General features: G+C 42.9%; 1 protein-coding gene across 1 annotated transcript in view; it reads right to left on the bottom strand.

Moving 5' to 3' along the window:
- The window catches only part of ABCA13 (ATP binding cassette subfamily A member 13), a gene marked incomplete at both ends in the record, with an annotated part of 307,539 nt that overhangs the window by 268,310 nt on the left and 17,452 nt on the right, over nucleotides 1-21,777 (bottom strand). Inside the window, 10 exon segments of the mRNA XM_082846245.1 lie at nucleotides 591-750; nucleotides 2,720-2,850; nucleotides 4,912-5,018; nucleotides 5,020-5,076; nucleotides 6,308-6,336; nucleotides 9,409-9,490; nucleotides 9,494-9,535; nucleotides 9,537-9,564; nucleotides 20,718-20,755; nucleotides 20,761-20,840. Of these exon segments, the coding sequence (XP_082702371.1) occupies nucleotides 591-750; nucleotides 2,720-2,850; nucleotides 4,912-5,018; nucleotides 5,020-5,076; nucleotides 6,308-6,336; nucleotides 9,409-9,490; nucleotides 9,494-9,535; nucleotides 9,537-9,564; nucleotides 20,718-20,755; nucleotides 20,761-20,840 (754 nt within the window).

Raw genomic sequence — 21,777 nt, 5'->3', positions numbered from 1 at the left:
CCCGGAGCCCAGAGGTGGAAAGCCTCAGTCTGCACCCAGAAGTGCTGTCAGGGAAGCACAGGTCATGGGAATCCTGAGACGTGACCAAAATCCACGCCCTGAGTGCAGACCCCGAGTCCAGAGGGAGGGCCTGGGTCTCCCCAGACATTAAGGACCTCGACCCTGACCCAGGGTGTCCCCCTGAGGTGGGAAGGGGGTCTCGCGGGGCGGTCTGTGCAGGGAAGGGAGACAGTTGTGCCGTGCTTGCGTCCTGCCCCACACGAAGCAGAAATGTCCACGGATGCGCCAGGTGACTAAAGGGATGTCAGCTGAAGGCCTCCGAACCTCGGGAGCTGCAGCGAGCAGGGTCTACGGGGTCAGCTGGTCTGACCCCGACGCCCTGATTTCACAGTTTGGAGAGTGAGGCTCAAATCTGGTGACCCCAGCTGCCCCGAGGACCTCCACCTCTGCTCCCCAAGCGTCTCTTTGCCTGGAAAGCAGTCCTCTCGTGCCCCGGCCCCATCTGGCCCTTGACTGGCCTCCAGAACCTCCCAGCCTCAGGGCGTGGCTTCTCCCCCGCTGCTGCTGAGAGCAGTAAGGTGCACTGTTACTTCCAAACTGCCTTTGAGGCAGGGATAACATGGTAAACAGCAGAATAATTCAGGATTCGTTCTGCGTGAAGGTCATCAAAACCGAATAGGGATTTCAGGTCAGCCTGAACCTTCTGTGGGTCCCACACCAGCTCCTTCAAGGACAGACTGTATCCTGACTCTGCAAGACAACCAATGATTTATACTGTCAGCTGCTATAACACTGTCACACGGGCTTCCCTGGTGGCGCAGTGGTTAAGAATCTGCCTGCCAATGCAGGGGACACGGGTTCGATCCCTGGCCCGGGAAGATTCCCACACGCTGCGGAGCAATGAAGCCCGTGCGCCACAACTACTGAGCCTGCACTCTAGAGCCCATGCTCTGCAACAAGAGAAGCCACAACAATGAGAAGCCCACGCACCACTCACTGCAACTCGAGAAAGCCCGCGCACAGAACAGAGACCCAACACAACCAAAACTAAAAACAAATAGATAATAATAAAAAAAAAACACAGTCACAGGTCGAAAGTCATTCGGAAAATGATGTCTTATCCACTTCGAATGGAAAGGCAAATGCAGACCAAAGGCCATTTGGACGGTCGAACAGGAAAAGCAAACAAACAGAAGCTGATATGGGATGCTATAGTGCGGTGACATGACACATGCTTCCAGACATAAATGACTGCACATTTCTAGAGGGTAATTCGATAACGTAGCTCAAGAAACATATGAATTCACATTATTGGACCCAGTAATTTTATTTTAAAAATATCTATCTCAAGAAACCTAATAAGGTACCTGAGGGAAAAGTCATGTACCACAATGTTATTGCATTGGTTTTGTACTGATTAAATATTGAAAACCAGTTCAGTGTCTAGCACTGGGAAGAAAGGATAAATTACGGTATATTTATAGCATAACATATTCTGTGGAGTCTTTAAAAACATATTTATAAAAACTATTTTAAACCAAAGGAAAAGTTTCCCCTAACAGAGTAAATCAAGATATAAAACTCATAAAGTTTCCCAAGCAACCCAGCAATGCCACGCAGAAGTGGAGCCCCCAGAATACACATCCGAGACATCCAAGGTCAGATGACCTCAGGTGAGTGTGGCCTGGCACCTGCGAACCTAAACGCACATCAATTCCAAGGTGGCCCTTCATCTGAACACCCAGCTCAAGGTGTTCAGATCACGACTCGACAGCCATCAGCTGAGCGCTACGTGCCAGCACCGCAAACCCACCTGCTGCTGCGTGACCCCACGTGCCCTGAAATTAAGGCTGAGGGGGCAACAGAAAAGGCCCAGTCACGGGGAACTCCGGGGAGGTGGTGAAGTGGGGGACCGGGAATCCCGGCTGGGGAGCAGACCTTCAGTTTCAGAGGATTGAGTTCCGGAGGCCTCCTGCACAGCACTGTGATTACAGGTGGTAACACCACATTGTACACTTGAGATTGACTCAGAGATCATGATTGCCCGAGAAGGGGAACCGTATGAAGCGATGGATGTTTTAATTAAGTTGGTTTTGGTAATCACTTCACAACGTATGCATATATCAAATCATCACATTGTACACTTTAAATATATATAATTTTATTTGTCAGCAAAATACAATAAAATGAATATTTAATGAAAAAAAGAAAGAAAGGATACCTGGGTCAAGAATAGAGCTAAACAATCCCACCTTCCCCTGTGGAAAGGCTGTCTATTCAGTTGGGGGCTTTCTAAATCGACATCACCCGCCCCCTCTCACTGGCCTTATTGATTTTCAAATATTTCTTCCTAATAGGAATTCAGTAATACGAGTTCAGAAGGGAGGAAAGGTGAAAATCAAAGAACCAATGACAGGTCTATGCTTAGAGGCCATCAAGTCCAATAACTTTAAAATCAGCTATTTTTTAAATTATAAATAACATTTTTATTTGCAGCGACTGCAGAATTTCGACAGTGGTAGAACGTCAAATTGCTCTGATTCCCAAATTTTCAGTCTAGGTCTCTCTTTTACGAACAGAAACAACCAATTCTTTCTTGCAGTTGATATTTTAATTAAATCATTTCTCTGAACAGCATTTTAGCTCTGTGGTGGCTGCCGATGAATTTAACCAGTGCAACAGTGAAATGTCACAATAACAGCTGTTAAGACACCCACACCCATGGCCGCTGCTCCGTTCTCCTGCAGAAATACCAGCATCGAAATGGCCACATGCAGCACCATTGCAGAGACCCTGGAAAAGGTGTGGCTGACTGGCAGCCAGTCTAAATGTTCCAGAGCTGAGAAGGAACTAGAAGCAAAGCAGAACCAGAACACCATTAGCAAAACAAGTGGCATCCCCCGACCCGCCCCGCCCTGCGCAGGGACTCACACGTCCGCACTCCCCACTCCCGGGGCTGTCAGTGCCACCCTGAGTCCCTGGACCAGGAGCCAGACACGAGAGGTAAGTGCTCTCCTGTGTTCACCCAGGCAGCTGATGGGCGCAAAGTGCCGTCCCCTCAGGGAAGCCTGTGCACAGCAGCCTGCCCGCTCCAAGTTCCCACCCTCAGCCTGACACTGGGGTTGGGGTGGGACGCCTGCTGGAGCGCCCCTCCCCCTCCCCCCACTGTCCTCCCCCCGCACCCCCTCATCTGGCTGTGTCAAGGCTTCAGTCATCGGTTTTCACACTGCTTCACAGAACAAGGGAGTCCACATGTCTACAGTGTTAATTCTGTTTCCTAAGAATCAATATCTTATAACTAATTACAATGAAACTTGTAAATTAGAAAATCCATTCAATCCAAGTGGGAACATGTCTAGTTCTTTGCAACACCAGTAATGCCTAAGTTGTGCTTCAAAGAGGCTATTTTCCGGCACTTCTCACTGAGGAAGCACACCCCTGTGTAGGGAAGAGTCTCCCTAGATAACAGAATGCATCTGGAACCTGGTTCCACGTGCAAATACTTAATCTCTATGAACATGGACTTTCTTGATACTTGTGCCACCAAAGTAAAGTGTAGAAATAAAATTAATGCTGGAGCTTATGTGGTTCAACAGCTACCACCAATACCTTCTAATTTCAAAGGTTGTCTTGCTCTGATGGGGGCCCTCGGGCTCTCGTGTCTACTGCTGACCGTCCAGGGCTCGGGGCAAGAGACCAAGGGAAGCACACCAACCACGTTCAGATATTCACGTTATAAATCAAACCAACAAATGTCAAATATGCCCCACTGTCCCATGTTGGCAAGCACACCTTCATAACGAATTGGGAAGCCCTGTTCAACTTCAGAATGTAACACACCAGGGGTGGGAGTCCTGGTCCCAAAGCCCACCCCTCCCCAGCCTGGCCCCCAGCTCTGACTGCACCTCAAAGGCCTCGTGTACATGTGTGGACGCTCAGCCTGCACATCCGAGCACCATCTACACTCCTGCCAATAACTGCCACTGGACAGCTACCACTGTGCACACTCCAGTTGTGAGAGCTGCCCTCGGTGGGCTCTGGCCCCGGGGGCAGGGAGCTCCAGGGTGGGGGGCTCTGTGGACACACGCCCTTGCCCCATGGGTTTCCTGAGCCATGGCTGCTTCAGAGGCCAGAGTAGGGCCCCCTCTGGAGCAAGGACCCCTCTCGCCCTGGCCTGGGGTGGTCTTGACCACTCCCACTAATGGCGGGTAAGACAAGTAACAGTTAAAAATCTGAAAAGAATATCAACTTTTACTAATAAAACACCATATTCATACAACAGGTTTACACAAAAGAGTTCAATTGGAGAGCAAAAAGACCATGTTATTAAAATGTGGGAAACCCACCATGGGAAGGGGTCATCTCAAAGGTCACCCCTGGGTAACGTGGGGCCAGGCCCATCGAAGGAGACCAACGTGCTGCTCACTGAACCGCAGAAGAAAGAACTGAGTTAGTAATTCTGGGTAATATTTGGGCCCACTGCAGCAGCTTTTACTAAGAAACTAAAGTATCATGTTCGTGTCACATCTCCAATAATGAAAAACTTAGAAACAACCAAAGACCAGTTATAAGTTATCAAGAAAATTACGGTCTATGATACCTAATCAAAATGGAAAGTTATACTAATAATGATCATCTGAAGACTATCAGGACAGAGGAAACATTAATGATATAATGTTAATTTTTTTAAAATCAGGGAGCACGTGCTCTGAACATCACTGCACTTACGTAAAATATTTATACAGGGAGATGAGGGGCAGGCGTGGAGATGCAAGAGTCCAGCCATTTTCAGGTGACATCATTCTGCATGGTTTTCTTGTATCAATCACTCAGAGAAATAGTTTCCCATTAAAAAGTGAGGAGGAAAGACCAAATCATCTGTAATTAGTTATATTTCTCGTGTTCACTTACCTCAGAGCCCAGTGGAGTAGGTGTCCTCCCCCAAGGAGGCCGTCTTCAACACGGACATTGTTTGCATAGAGTCTCGGCAGTAAAAGTAGAAAATCCCAGACTGGGGGGCTGCCAGTGAAGACTCTCCAGCTTAACGATCACCTCCTCAGTCTTACTGAGATCCATCTGATAGTGCAAAACACCAAGTAGGTGATGGGGGGGTAGGGCTGCAAAAGTTGTAAGAACGCAGAACCCCTGGGGTCCAGAGTCATGCCTAGTAGGTCACGATTTTGAACAGACCCGATTTTAAAATTACTGTTAGGTTGGTTTCTCAAATTTTGTGGAGGTTTGGACAGGAGACGAGAGGTAGAGGTCTGTTTTTGTAACAAGCTGAACGAATTTCTAAGATTTTGAGATTGATTTTGTAAATAAATGATAAGATGTTCATATCTGGACAAAACTGGAATAGCTACTGTTATTTGGGGGTTTTCTGTTATTGCAGGTGTACACAGTCATGACTGATATAACTGAGTACTTCCATCTAGACAAAAATCCCTCCTGCATCCCCATCATGACACCAAAAATATGTCCAGACATTGTCAAATGCCCCTGGGAAAGCAAAACATCCCCCCATCAATAACTAGTGCCTTAACTGAAGGCTGTGTGCCTAACGCTACTCAAAGGTTTGCGCCAAACACAGGAATCTCCAACCTAATGAGATCAGGTGGATCACACGCCTGTCTTCTAAAGCCACTCTTTCTGGGTCACCCACCACCGTCCAGTCTCAATGTCCACCTTCTGCTTTTCTAAACCCAGAGCCTTACTTGAGAAAAGTAAAACTCGTCTTTCATCACTCACTCATCTCTTGAGTGATTCTGGCTGTCTCAAATACAGCTTCTACATAGTGTTACTAACAATCAAAGCATTAAAAAGGCCTGTTTGAAAAATAAATTAAAATCAATGTTTTGAACCTAACCATTGTGGATGAAAAACGTTGCCTGTCATATCAGTAAACAAGGGGTGTTGCATGGAGAAAAGCAGGACACTGGCCACAGGTAGCTGAGGCGCATATCCAAGGAATGATTTCAGTGAGCCCAGACTCTTGCATCTTCCCATACATAGAAAAGTGCTGAGTTCTTTCACTTAAGATGCTTGTTTTTTCTTTAATTTACAGTACTCTTTTGATGGTCCGACCACCTGGTCTTTGTTGCAAAAACTCCTATACATCCTGGCTCCCCCCCCAACCTCTTTGGAGGAGTCCCTCAGGGTGATCGGAGATTCTGTGTCCCAGGCTTAAGTCCTCAGAAAATCCGACAAATAAAACATAATTCTCAACTTTTAGGTCATGCATTTTTTTTTCAGTTGACACCACTATGTCTCTGAAGATTAAGTTTCAAACTTTTGTTAAAATACTTACTGTTAAAAAACTGGAACCATAAGAAGAATCTACAATAAAGATGTCAGAGGTACTAGCTCAGTCGGCAACCAGAAAGCATGTGCCGAGCAGCTATTCTAGTCCAAAATCAAATGGACGATCACAGAGTCCTGATTACACAAAACCGAAGAATAAATCAGAAGGAAACAGTCACTTTCGACTTCCAAAACACATTGATATTAAGTAAATTCCTGGAAAATGATTTAACTAGTAAACCAAATTTCAACAATTTGCCAAAAAGTATTTATTATCTTATCAATCTCTAATCCACAGGCATTGTGAGCATTCTGGACAGGATAGAGAGGGTGAAAGGAAAATAAAGAAAAAACAAAGAAAGAAAAAAAGTTGAAGAAGGAGAGAAAAGTGAAAATACAATTTTTCAGATTATATTTGGAATCCGGTTGTGATAAAATAAGAAATGTATGTTGGTCTCTGCTCTCAGTTCCTAACACAGGCTCCTAAATTCTCACCATTTCCTGAGGGATGAGTGAGCCAGGAGCATCTCTTTTTATACTAGTCCTTGTTCCCTACAGGAGAGCTTCTAAGGCTCTTGCAATCTACCAAGTGACAAGAGTGCCTCTGAACACTAATGACATGTCTGGGGCTGGGGCCCCCAGGTGGCTTCAGTTCTGAGACAGGCTGGAACCTGGGACCTTTTCTGCAGTGCTTGCAACTGCACCAACGTCTTCCTGGAGCAACAGATACAAAGAAACTATAAGGGACTAAAAATAACTGCACGCCTGCACAGTTGGGGCAAATATGAACAAGACACAGAAAGGCCAAAACCCAGCTGCTGCTTCTGAGGTGTCAGGAGCAAAAGCAGGGCCCCACCAGGGGGGCGGGCAGACCACCCAAGCTGCCCTGCTGGCCCGACCCCAGCACCTGGTCCCACCCTCAACACATTTAAGGGACCAGCTCACCACTCCCGCCCCCGCCAACGGGAGCAAGGTCGTCGGTTACCTGCTCTCACTCCCCCTGGTGCAGCAGGAGCCCCAGTAAAGCCTTGCCTGGGTTCCTCACCTGGCCCCTCGTCCATTCCTGTTGACTGAAGAGTCCAAGAGCCCACGTCAGTAACAATTAGACTTGGAACTTTCATCTCCCACCCCGCAACCCCAACCTCCAGGGAGTGGAAAAGGGCTGGAGATGCAGTGTACCACCAATGATCTAACCAGTCACGCCTGCCTAATGGAACCTCCACAAAAACACGAAATGATGGCTTCAGAGAGCCTCTAGCTGGTGACCACATCCACACACTGAGTCCAGAGGGACAGACACCCCGAGCCCCGGGACCCTCCAGACCCTGCCCTGTAACTTGCTCATCTCACTGTTCATCTGTAGCCTTTATGATAAACTGCTAATAGCAAGTAAAGTGTTTCCCTGAGTTCTGTGGACCATTCTAGCAAATCACAGGACCTGAGGAAGGGTTGTGAGACCCCCGATTTACAGCCAAGCGGGACTGAAGTGTGGAGACCCCGGGCACCCACTCCTTGCTATTGGACTCTGCAGTGAGAGCAGCCTTGTGGGGCTGAGGCCTCACCTACGGGGTCTGTTAGAACCGGATTAAGTCACAGCACACCCAGTTGGGGTCCACGAGAACTGAGAAGTCACTTGGTGTGGAGAACCCAGACATTTGGTGTCAGAAGTGCTGTGAACAGAGTAGGTTTTCTTTTACACATAAACCACGGGAAACGGCTCAGACAGCAGCAAACTGAAAACCAAGTGGGGTCTTCACCTCAAAACATTAGTTCCCCCTCTAACAGAACGTTGGAGACCTCACTGGAAAAAAAATTTATGAAGGTAGAATGACCCCATGACAGCACCTCATATAAGAAACCCATCCTTGGGTGCTTAATCTACTCTGGTTTTTTTTGTTGTTACATTTGGGTCCATTGTGGAGAAAGCGGTCCACCCTGGACAAAGGCGCTGCTTCCTCTCGTAGGAATAACACGTAATGTTTATTTCCTCTGAAGAGCTCTTTCTGTATTTTCTGCCGAACGCTTCATTCCATTTTCCTGTATATATTCCATGGGGGGGAATATATATATATATATAAATTCGAGGTGGGTCCTTAGGGTTGCCAATCTAGCAAATGATAACATAAGATGTCCATTTAAATTTTTACTTTAAGTATGTAAAGTATGCAGTTATTTACCTGAAATTAACATTTAACTGAACGTCCTGTATTTTCCTGGGTGCTGTAGATAGGGTACTGTTAAAAAAAAAAAAAAAAGGAAAGGGCAGGATCGCTTTGCCCCGTTTATTGATGAAGTCTGTAGGTATTAACCTGGCTGTGTGAAGACAGGCAGTGAGCTGCCCCTCTGAGGGCCTGGCTTCTCCACTTGTCAACCAAGCTCGTCAAAACCTATAGCCACTGAACTTTCTTTACTGGGGATTTACAAAGAAGAGTTGGCCTAGACTGTGGACATGCTTCATCGTGAACAGAAATAATGCAGCCCAATAATCCAGAAGGTCTGCTATCAAAGCAAGCTAATCATGAGGCCAGAATCACAGTGTTACCAACAAAGAAAGACCAACCAAGTCTACAGGGAGGAGGAAAGGAATCAGAAGTGTGTGTGTGTCTGTGTGCATGTCTGTCTGTGTCTGTCTGTGTTTCTGTCTGTGTGTGTGTTTGTATCTGTGTGTGTATGTCTGTCTGTGTCTGTGTGTATCTGTGTGTCTCTGTGTGTGTGTGTGTTTGTGTGTGTGATACCTGGGGACAGATTTTAAACACAGAGGAAGAGGGAGCGAGAAAGGACGTTAGCAACAGAAGAAAGAGAAGGAGAAGGACCAATGGAGGGAGGGGCCCTGGACCCTCGGAGATGAGGGGGAAGGGCTGCAGCACCGCTGAGTGTTGTGCCCCAGGGCCGTGAGCAAGGGAGCGGAAATGCAGCCCAGGCTCCCAACCCGCCCCAGGTGCCGGGCCTCGTCCCTGGAGGGGGGTGGCTTTTTCTAAGACTCACAGCGATGGCCGCTGGAGGGGGTATGAAGCATGAACAGGATTTTACAGACATCCTGGGTTGTCACGGGGCCCCACCTAAGCCTGTGACCAGGGACGGGGTGGAGAGTTTCAGAGATTTACTTGCCTGGAGTCTTGGATCTTTCTACCCAAAGTTTTTGTAAGTTTCTCGCCTTGTCCATCATTTCATAAACTTCCTGGGCGAGGTCCTATACCTCTTTTAAGAAGGCCAGGTCGTCAGCCTTCTTGTGAGAAGGCTGCTGCAGTTGGGAGCCTAGAAGAACTTGAAAGAAATGGAGTAAATACCCGAGTAGAACTCTTCCACGGGCACGAGTTTCCTCAGCAGTTTAAGGAGCTTTACACCCAAGGCCAAAGTGTTCTCAGCTAACCCTGTGCCCGTGTACACTTCCACCAACGCCCCAACAGCCCACTTTACTGGATCTTCGTCCAGAATGGAATTTGTTGTTTTAAAAAACTGTGGCCAATTTAAAATTAGAAAGTTGTCCTCAATCGCCTTATCATCTGTGAGGCTCAACCATTTTATATGTTTACTAGTTGCTTCACCTTTTTCACTTATGCAACACATATTATACCACTTCCCCTGAGCAAGGAGCTGGGAGCCAGCCCAGCAGTGAACAGGGGCCCCGCACGCAGAGGGGATGGGATGAGCCCCCAGTGGCACCTGGTCATTACAAATGCCGTCGGGTCGACGCCCCAAGGACAGTCAAACGCAGTGAGATAGGGAGTGAGCAGGAAAGTCTGCAGTGGAGGGAGGGTGGGTCGCCCCCTGCCACGGCACAGGGAAGACAGGGTGTCAGGCAGAGGGACGCTTGGGGGACGTCCAGGGAGGGTCGGAAGGCAGCTCCCTGTGAGGGGTCAGCTGGGGGGCAGAAGTGGGGGCATTGCCAAGACCCAAGTCCGCGGTCACCTGGACACCAAGGACAGAAGTCAGGCTCGGTCACACAGGCTGGCAAACAAGAGGGGGTGCCACCCACACTGGCTGGTCAAGGCCGTGACCCGGTTTTCTGCTGGGATGTTCCCTGTCTTCTCACGCTTGAAACGCAGCTTCCCTTTATTGAATTTGTTAGAAACATCCTCTCCAGGTTTTGTTTTGTTTTTTTTGCCTTTAATTTTATTTTAGCTTTGAGAAATTTGACTACTAGAAGACACTAGTAAATGTGAAACGTGTAAACAATAATGTCCATCTAAGCAATGATCTAAAAGAGCAAGATGTAGACACAAGGCAAATGTCCAGTCCTAGGAGAAGAGGGAAGCGCATAACAGCACATGCTTGTGAAAGGATTTCCTTTTGTCTTTAAAAATGGGGCTCCTGGAAACAGACTCCTGCAGAGACCGTCAGACTCCAGTGGGCTGATGGACCACTGAGGAAGCATGTGAAGATACAGACTCTCAGCCTCACCTCCCACCTGCTGCCTGGAGCCTGTCCAGGACCCTGCATTTTAACCCACACTTCCTAGTGGTTCTAATACAGACGGTCCTGCGCTCACCCCATGGTGTGGGGAAAGGCACGGTGTTAGAAAGGAAATGACAGGCTCTGGATGGAGTCTCCTGTGCTAACACCAAGACTTAATACCTAACCTAACTGCAGTTACAGCTTTCCCCAGGAATATAACCCTGGTCAGTGTGAAATGTTCTGATCAGCACCAAGGAGGTAATCCCTTCCACCCTCCAAAGAAGGATAATTTGCCACATAGGCCCCTTCTGTCCCCGGCACAGGTGGGTGACCTAAGCCTGAAACAATCTTCTTTGTTTGTGGCTTCCTTGTCTTGCCGTTAAAAGCCTCTCCCTTTCTGTAGCCCTTTGGAGCCCCTCTACCTACTAGACGGGAAGCTGCCCGATTCATGAATCATTCAATAAAGCCAACTCGACCTTTAAAATATACTCGGGTGAATTTTTATTTTAAAAATATTACGTAATTCTAATGGAAAAATGATGATTAAATTGCTCTGTTTTTTCTTAACTTTACACATATCGTGTATGCGGGGAAAAGATTTCTTTTCTAGTAAACAAGAGAAAACGTTCTCACGACCTTGAAAGTCAGCACCATCTACCATGTCTACGTCTGATCTCAAATTCAGTGGGGACTTACCTTAATCAGAAAGAAAACACTGATTTAAAATAAAATAGGGAATCATTTCACAAGTTGCTGAAAGCCTGTTAAAGAAAACCAGTGTCCAGTCACATTTAGCACATCCGAGAGGAAAAAAAGGGGGAAACTTTTCTTGATTAAAAGATTATAGAACCCATGAGATTTTTTTTAACTCCCAAACCCTTTATTTTACAAATTCCCAAACACGATGACTGAAGGAAGGGTTGTCAACAGGTAAACCCACCGCAGAAAAGCAAAGCTGCATCCTCCCCAAGCCCACCAGAGACTGTCACCCCTATAAGGAAGTAAAGGAGGGTCAACAAGGGCTTTAGTGACGAATAAAATAAATTCAGTGCCTCTCAGGTCAGTCCACTCAGAGACAGAGAGATGAGGTCCAGAGAATCAAAATGAATTTGCCAAAAGCAAGGGGATGGATAGGGTAGAGCCAGGGCCAGGCCCTGATAGCCCGGCGCTGGTTACACTTGACGGAAATCTCACTGTTTCAAGTGTGGTCTTCAGCGTGAGTGACTCAGAATTCCAGAAGCACAAGGAATCAGTTATTACTTCTGTTGTGGCCTCGGATTAAAGGATAAAAATGACCCCTGGAGGCTGTGGACAACACTCTCCTGCCTCACCCACACCTGGTCGCCCCCTGGGAACCACAGAATCACCAGATCATAGAGATTGATGTAATTCAAGGGGAGTTTCCCTGTGATAACGACCTGGTTTTATGTTATTTTTCTCATTATTATTCCAAAATTACCTCAATTTGTCCTTAAGACCAGTTATGAACTATTACTAACATGAGAAATGTTTATAGCAGAAAACAATACATAGAAAATCCTGGATTAAATGTGTGTGTGTGTGTGTGTGTGTGTGTGTGTGTGTGTGAGAGAGAGAGAGAGAGAGAGAGAGAGAGAGAATGAATTCTGCAGCCCCAGGGAAATCCCAGTGCTGTAATAGGATTTGGGAGGAGACCAGTTTCCTCCTTCCTGAGTCCCTTTCTGTGGTCTTCTTATCAGGTGACATTGCTCCCTGCCTGGTATGGGAAGAGCTGTGAATGGAAGAGGGGGACAAAGAAGATCTGATGCAGGAAGACAAGAAAAGGTCTCCTACTGGTCTGGTGGCCCTCAGACCAGTAGGAGACCACCCTCTCAAAGGGCCAGGAGCCATCCAGCAACCCCTGTGCGATTTCAGTGAAGGACTTGAGGACAGCAGAGGTGGGAGGGGTTGCTCAGGGCCCTCCCTCAGTCTGCAGATGAGGAAACTGAGGCCCACTGAAGGTCCCCCAGAGCCAAAATGTTTCTCAAGCAATGTCTCCCTTGGAAAGTCATCTTTAAAACGGGATCATAACATGAGCCACCTAATAGGGTTGTCGGAGGGTCAGCAGAGGGAATCTGTGTAAATTAGCACAGAGTCCAGCTCCCAGCTCTCTTTAAAGAAGAATAAAGGGCGGTAATAATATACCTGATTCTGGGACAGACACATTTTCAGCAAAGGAGCTGCAGGAATAAGCAAGCAAGCTAAAGGAATAGGATTATTGTTTCTATGAGAAGCTGTGCTAATTTTTCTTATTGGTTTACAAATGAGAAAAGTTCTTACAGAGTTAGAATTATTTCTTAAGACAACCAGATCCAAATGTAAAAATAATTCTCCTAAGAATGCTGTCTTGGGTGCCCCACAGCTGCCTTGTGGCCAGTAAGGCCGGCCAGACCCTACCTTCACCGCCCACCTGTAACTCAGGGCAGGTGCGCGCAAGGATGTAAAGGCTTTTGAAACCTGTAACAGGTCTAGGGTTTAAAAGAGAGGCAAAGTTTGAGAAACTCACATCTGAGGAAAGAAGAAAGCAAGTAAGAAGTCTTTGGGACTTTCTTTAGATCTATTTTTTTAAAAATCCAAACTCCAGACCAGACACTCTGTCTACACATGCTTAATGGGACTTCGGAGTCTCTGTCCCCAGCACCCTCTTGGTTTCCTCTGCTCAATTCTCACCAGGGATTCCCAAGCCAGTCCCCAAAATGAAGAGCTCCTGTGTTTGTTTTCAGGGTAGGCTGGAGAAATAAGACCTGCAGTCCACTTACCAGTATTGTGCCAATGTCCATTGCCTGTTTTTGTTGTTGTTGTTTTTAACATTTTATTTATTTATTTGGTTGTGCTGGGCCTTAGTTGCGGCTCACGGGCTCCTTAGTTGCGGCATGCAAACTCTTAGTTGCGGCATGCATGTGGGATCTACTTCCCTGACCAGGGGTCAAACACGGGCCCCCTGCATTGGAAGCACAGAGTCTTAACCACTGGACCACCAGGGAAGCCCCCATTGCCTGTTTTGATATTGTCCTACCGTTATACAAGATCTCACTATTTGAAGAAGCTGAACTTGATGTACTATTTAACAACTTCCTTTGCATCTATAATTATTTCAAAATGAAAGTTAAAACATGAGCAAAGTCAAATAATAAATGACAAACTCCAGAAAAAATATTTACAACTCATGTCACAGATAAAGGGTTTAACTCCCTAATATGTAAAGAGTCTCTAGAAATCAAGAAGAAAAATAATAAACAAGAGAAAAATTGACAAAGGACATGAAAAATATTTCACAGGAAAGTAAGTATAAATTGTACACAGAGATATGAAAATAGGTTCAACATCCCCCATAATGAGAAAAATGCAATGAAAACTGCACTGAGATATCATTTCTCATCAAGAAATTAATGAGAAATCAGATTGGCAGCAATCTAAAACTTTGACAAGACCCTCTATTTGCCTTACTAGAGAAAGAGATAGCCCCATATTTTGGAAGATAGAGTGCAATATATTACAATCCCCATATAGGAGCATTTGGAAAAGGCCATTAAGATAAAAAAATGTATCTACCTCTTGACCTGCAGTTCTGCTTCTAGGAATGACTCCTACAGATACATGTACACTAGTATGAAATTGCATAAACCATTAGAAAAATACAACAAAAGGTACAGTTCATAAGTCAATAGTAGAGAAGCATTAAAGAATCAGAAATATTCAATTTACATAAACAAAGGCAACAAAGAGGACAATAGGAGTACAAAAGAGACGGCGAAAGCAGAAAACAAGTGCAAAATGTGAATCCAATATATTAAAAATCACTGGTCTAAACACTAAAAGGCAAAGACTGTCAGACTGAATAATAAAGAAAGAACCAACTATATGGTGTTTACATTTTACATATAAAGAAACGGAGAGCCAAAAAGTAAAAAAAGATGGAAAAAGATATATCATATAGCACTAATCAAAAGGAAGCTACAGTACTTATGTAACTATCAACAAAGTAGACTTCAGAGAAATACAACCAGGGATAAAAAGGTTATATATCACTTTATAATATATTATGTATTATGTATTATAATATAATATTTTATATAGTGGACGTAATGTAATGTGTATATTGTATTTTACATGACACATTGCATATATAATGTGCTGTATGCATAATGTATAATAGAGATAATTGGATAAAATTATATCATGATAAATGAGTCAATATAAAAAAGATTTAACAATCCTAATGTGTGTGCACTTATACCAGAGCTCCGAAGTAAATGAAGAAAAAAACCAGTAGAACTGAAAAGGAAAACAGAAAAATCCACAATTATGATTGGAGATTTCAAATCCTCCCTTGATTATTTATAGAACAAACAGAAAATTAGTAAAGATGCTGAAGACTTAAACAGCACTCCACCCAACAACAGCAGAAGGCAAGTAGTCGCTTTAGGTAACATTAAATATTTATCAAAGGAGATCAGACGCTATGGCGATAAAATGAGTCTCAACAAATTTAAAAAGACCTAAATCACATAGAATTCTCTGACCACAGTGGAATTAAGCATAAATTAGTAATAAAAAGATTTCAGGAAAATCTTCAAATATTTAGAAGCTAAACATCTGACCTACAAATAACCCATAAGTCAAAGAAGAAACCACAGTAGAAATCAGTTAATACTTTTAACTTAATACAAACAAAAATACAGCAAATCAAAATTTGTGAGATGAAGTTAAGGTAGTGCTCAGAAAGAATAAGGCTTTTAATCTTTATATTAGAAAAGGTCTAAAATCAATGATCTAAGTTTGAACAGAAAGAAGGTAAATAGAGAATACATTAAATTGTACATAAAAGAAAAAGCATCCAGGTAAGAAAGGATAAAGTGAAACTGCATTTCCAGGTGATGTGATCATGTATGTAAAAAATCTTAGGAGACGTATTAAAAAGCCACTAGAACTGATTGTCCATATTTAAAATTTTTTAAACAATACCAAAAAACACAAACTATTTAGGAATACATCTAACAAAATGTGTATAAAACTGAAAACTACAATAACATTCCTCAGAGACATTCAAGAAAACCTAAATAAATAGAGATATATATCATGCTCATGGATTAGAAAACTCAGTGTTGCTAAGATATCAATTCTCTCCCAACTAATCTACAGATTAAATGTAATCCCCTGAAACAGCTGGACATCCACATGGAAAAGAATGAAGCTGGACCCCTTACTCACACCATATACAAAAGTCAACTCAAAATGGATCATACACCAAAATATAGGAGCTACAAGTATAAAGTTCTTAGAAGAAAACATAGGAGTAAATCTTCATGATCATGAGTTAGCCAAAGACTTTTAGATATGACACCAAAAGCACAAGCAACAAACGAAAAAATAGATAAGTGGGACGTCAACAAAATACAAAACGTGGTGCTTCATAGGATACAATTAAGAAAGACAACCAACAAAACATGAAAAATTACATGTGAATCATATATCTGTTCAGGGACTTGTATCCAGAATATATATAGGGCTCTTACAGCCCAGCAATAAAAAGACAGATAACCCAGTTAAAAATGGGCAAAGAATTTGAACAGACATTTCTCCAAAGGAGATATACAAATGGTCAATAAGTACATGAAAAGACTATCAACATCATTAACTATTAGGAAAACGTAAATCAAAACCACAAGAGTTACCACTTCACATGGCACCACACACGTGAACAGCTATAATCTGAAGGAAAGAAGCATACGTACTGGTGAGCGTACAGAGACACGGAACCCCCGACACTGACAGTGGGAGGGTAACATGGCGGAGCCTTTGGAAAACAGCCTGACAGTTCCTTAAAATATTAAGTATAGAATTACCATATGACCTCGCATATACTCAAGAGAAAGAAACACATGCCCATACAAAAAACTGTCCAAGGGTAGCACATGCATATCAACATTATTCATAATAGCCAAAAAGTAGAAACGACTGATAGGATCATCAACCTCTGAACAGATAAACAAAATAATATGGTATACAATGGGATGTTAACTGATCAGCAATAAAAAGAAGTACTGACACCTGCTATAACACAGATGAACCCCTGAGACATTATGCTACATGAAAGAAGATAGTTACCAAAAACCCAGAGTTGCATAATTCCACTTCAGTAAATGTCCAGAACAGTCAGTTATACAGAGACAGAAAGTCAGTTTTCAGATGCCTGAGCCAGGAGCAGGGGAGACGGTAGAAAAGGAGTGAGCACTAATTCACACAGGTTTCTTTTCAGAGTGATTGAACATTTTCTACAGTTGATTGTGGTGATGGTTGCACAGCTCTGTAAATATTCTAAAAACTATTTAATTTTATGCTTCAGATGGGTCATTTTATGGTATGTGATGTAAATCTCTATAAGGCTATCTTTTAATGTAATCCTTATCAAAATCCCAGCAGGCTTTTTTGTAGTACTAAATAAGCTGATTTTAAAGTGTATATGGAAATTCAAAGAAGAGCTAAAATACTTTGGGGGGAAAAAAAAACAAAGCTGAAGGACTCATAGTACCTGATTTCAAGACATTTGCCCTAAAGCTATAGTTAGATTATCGGCCTAAGGACAATCCTAAAGACCACTGAAATAAAAGCGGGCAAAACCAGATCTGCATGGTATTATCACATCAGTTGGTTTTTACCAAAGGTGCCGACGGCATTTAGTGGGCATAGAATAGTCTTTTCAACAAATGGTATTAGAACAACGGGACAACCATATGTAAGATAAACCTCAACACTTATATCATATATAAAAATTAACTGAAAATGGATCGTACACCCAAACAAAAGCTAAAATTACAAAACTTCTAAAAGAAACTGTAGTGGGCAATTGTAATGATCTTCAATTAGGCAAATATTTCATTGTTAGAGAAAAATACAAAAAGCACAAACCAGACACACGTGAAAAATGCTCAGCATCACTAATTATTAGAGAAATGCAAATCAAAACTACAATGAGGTAACACCTCACAACAGTCAGAATGGCCATCATCAAAAAGAAGAAATGCTGGAGAGGGTGTGGAGAAAAGAGAACCCTCCTACACTGTTGCTGGGAATGTAAATTGGTGCAGCCACAATGGAGAACAGTATGGAGGTTCCCTAAAAAACTAAAAACAGAGCTACCATATGACCCAGCAATCCCACTCCTGGGCACATATGCAGAAAAGATGAAAACTCTAACTGGAAAAGATATATGCTCCCCTATGTTCATAGCAGCACTATTTACAATAGCCGTGACATGGAAGCAACCTAAATGTCCATCAACAGATGAATGGATGAAGAAGATGTGGTACATATATACCATGGAATATTACTCACCCATAGAAAAGAATGAAATAATGCCATTTGCAGCAACATGGATGGACCTAAAGATTATCATACTAGCGAAGTAAGTCAGAAAGAGAAAAGCAAATATCATATCACACCACTTATATGTAAAACCTAAAAAAAGGATACAAATGAACTTATTTACAAAACAGAAATAGACTCACAGACATGGAAAATAAACTTATGGTTACCAAAGAGGGAGGAGAGGGATAAATTGGGAGTTTGGGATTAAAATATATACACTACTATATATAAAATAGATAATCAACAAGGACCTACTAGAGTTCCCTACACAGGCAACTAAACTCAATATCTTGTGATAACCTATAATGGAAGAGAACGTAAAAAAAGAATATACACATTTATATACATGTGTATATATATATATATATATATATATGTGTGTGTGTGTGTGTGTGTGTATAACTGAATCATTTTACTGTACACCTAACTAACACAACATTATAAATCAACTATATTTCTATTCAAAAAAGATTTTTTTAAGGCACAAACCAAAACAGAAAAAGGTGATAAACTGTATTTCATCAAAATGGAAAAAACCTCTGCTTTTCAAAAGACAGGTCAGAAACTTGACAGAAATATTCACAATACATCTTTCTGATAAATGATTTACAATCAAAATATGTAAAGAACTCTAAGAATTCAGTAAAACCAAAAATTAAAAAAATTGTAAAAAGATTTGAACAAGCACTTTATACACAAAAAAATTCAAAGGGCCAATAAACATACGAAAAGACGCTCAACATCACTCATGATTAAGGAAATGCAAATTAAAACTATAATCATATCACACTTAACAAAAAATATGCATGGCTTTTATGCAAAAATATTATAAAGCTATAAAGTAAATTAAAGGATGTGTCATGTCATTGGATTTGACGCAACTCCAATCAAAATCCCAATACAGTTTTTTCATTGACCTTGACAACAAGTTTGTAAAATTTATATGGGAGAACAGAGACTTCCCTATATACACTATTGATACTACGTATAAAATAGATAACTAATGAGAACCTACTGTAGAGCACAGGGACCTCAGTGCTCTGTGGTGACCTAAATGGGAAGGAAATCCAAAAAAGATGGATTTGTGTATATGTATAACTGATTCACTTTGCTGTACAGTAGAAACTAACACAACATTGTAAAACAACTATACCCCAATTAAAAAAAAAAAAAAAAGACCTCAGCCTCAGACACCACTAGGCCCGAGAGGAGCTGTTTTTGGCCATCAGCGTCCAAGGCTCTGAAACAGCCTGTGGGATCACCTGGTGTCAGCAAGTGGAGGTGAGGATGCAGAGTGGACGGGGAGGACAAGGGCCAAGCTCTTTCCCGATGTGGAGACTCCAGTGTGACTGCTACAGCCAGAGCAATAAGGATGGGTGATTGTTACCTCCCACCGTGGGAGGGCTTCCTTACCACCTACTTTAACACTCACAACAGGAGAAGGAGGTGAGTGAGAAGCAGATGCAGAGACAGTAAGGAATTTGCACAGATGCACACAAGAAGTGACAGGGCAGGTAGAGTTTGGGTGCAAAGCCCCACTTTTCCGACTTCAACTACATTCAAATTTCCCACTCTGAGCAACGAAGAGATATAAGAAAGACCTGAAATGGAAACTCTGGTCAGCCTCAATCGCTTCTAATTTTCCCAGGAAGGCACTTTCTTCTCCACACATGCAAAAGGATCACTAAGTATTTCAGGGTTATGATTTTAGATTACGTCCAAGTGATTTTCTTAATATCATACTTTTATATTACCTCTCTCAAAAAAATGTAAGAACCGTTGACAAATATTGTACCAGATGTGTCCAAAATTATCTAGAAACTTTTCATTCTCTTCTTGTAACTTACAGTTGAAAGATAAAGATTACATATTTTAACAGGCTTTACACTTACATATGTTAGATTGTTCAACACCAGAAAGGAGAGAGGAAGCAAAGCCAGATTATTCACAGGAGAAAAACTGAAACTATCTGATGAATCAGTCACTTCCTTTCATTCCTAACTCCGCTGAGAGAAGTTTCCAGAGCCTTCAGCGTGCTCTAAGCTAAAACCCCCTTTATTTTGACTCTTTTCGCACAAAATACCTCCCACTGTTTCTCTTTTTGGTCTTTGGTGCAAACTGTTGCCACAGGCAAACACAAGTCTGGTTCAGCATCTAGAGTCACAACAGCTACTGTCACCTGGTCCAGGTGAGTGACTAGATTGTGTCTCAGCCGCGAACAGGATGCTGGTCCAAAACAGCACAGCAGGAAAAGCCCAGTGGGTAACTCAAACACATACTTGTTTTGGGGCGTTTGGCACCAAAATGAATAGCTGGCTAAGCAGGTGATTTCGAGGTCAGAGTTTTAACCTACAGAAAACAAACTATGACAAGCAAATGGCATCTGCTAATCAGTAATCACTTTGTGATTCTTTTAACAGCAGTGGAAAGTCCTCCTACTGGAAATGAACCGTTACTTGGAGTGGTTTTCATGTGAGTCTGAATTTAATAAAACTGATTTTCTAGTAACTCTAAATTCTGTGTTGTTTATGATCTCTGGCTCATCCCAGATGATGGAAGCTGTACTAAAAGCCTCATGCCTGTTCTATACAGCATCTTCCCATGAATTCTGAAAAGGATGTTTGTGTTTCTCTTACCAAAAATGCTGCTCTGTGGCCCATTCATAGCTTGTGTTCTGCACCTAGACCCGGTGTTGCAAAGAAGGCCTTGGACAAAGGGGAAAACGCCCCGGCTGGGCAGATCCTGGGGTTGCAAATAACCTGGATGTGGATACAAGGCAGAAATGAGTCCATATGACTGGTCCCAGAAATGGAATACCTAGTGAGTTCGGTAACATGTAATACCATGTTGTTATATTATTAATCCTGTTGTTTATTTAAAGGAGCTCCGAGCAGTCCAACAGAAAAAAGAAAAAAGGTGAGAAACCGTTTGCAATAACCCCTTTCCCCCAGGGTCTGCACACAGGCTTCAAGCCAGGACGGCTCTGCCTGGCCGCATCTTCCCGCCAGAGGAGTGTTAATATCTCTGTCAGGCACCCTCACCTACAGATGCTGTGAACAAGCTGTAGGCAGGAAGAATCAGAGCAGACACTTCCTCTCGTCTCATACAAAAAACGGACGAATTCTTAGTCTGGGAAATTTTTCAAGTCTCACACACCTTGGATTCTTAATGTTTAAGTGTAGTTGCTAAAGATGATTTAATGCAAAGATGTTTAGAAAAACTGGATAGGGTCCAAGGTCTTTCAGGACAAATGTTGGTACAATAAGCCACTTCCTGGAGAAAAGGGAACCCTCCTACACTGTTGGTGGGAATATAAGTTGATGCATCCACTGTGGAGAACAGTATGGAGGTTCCTTAAAAAACTAAAAATAGAACTACCATACGACCCAGCAATCCCACTCCTGGGCATATATCTGGGCAAAATCGTAATTCAAAAAGACACATGCACCTTAATGTTCATAGCAGCAATATTCACAATATCCAAGACCTGGAAACAACCTAAATGTCCATTGACAGATGAATGGATAAAGAAGATGTGGTACATATATACAATGGAATATTACTCAACCATAAAAATAAACAAAAGGATGCCATTTGCAGCAACACGGATGGACCTAGAGATTATCATACTAAGTGAAGTAAGTCAGACAGAGAAAGGCAAGTACTATACGATATCATTTATATATGTGGAATCTA

Source organism: Leucopleurus acutus (assembly GCF_964270905.1).
Source record: "Leucopleurus acutus genome assembly, chromosome: 9".
Taxonomy (NCBI): domain Eukaryota; kingdom Metazoa; phylum Chordata; class Mammalia; order Artiodactyla; family Delphinidae; genus Leucopleurus; species Leucopleurus acutus.
Note: the sequence above shows the minus strand (reverse complement) of the source record. Positions and strands in the feature narration are given on the sequence as shown.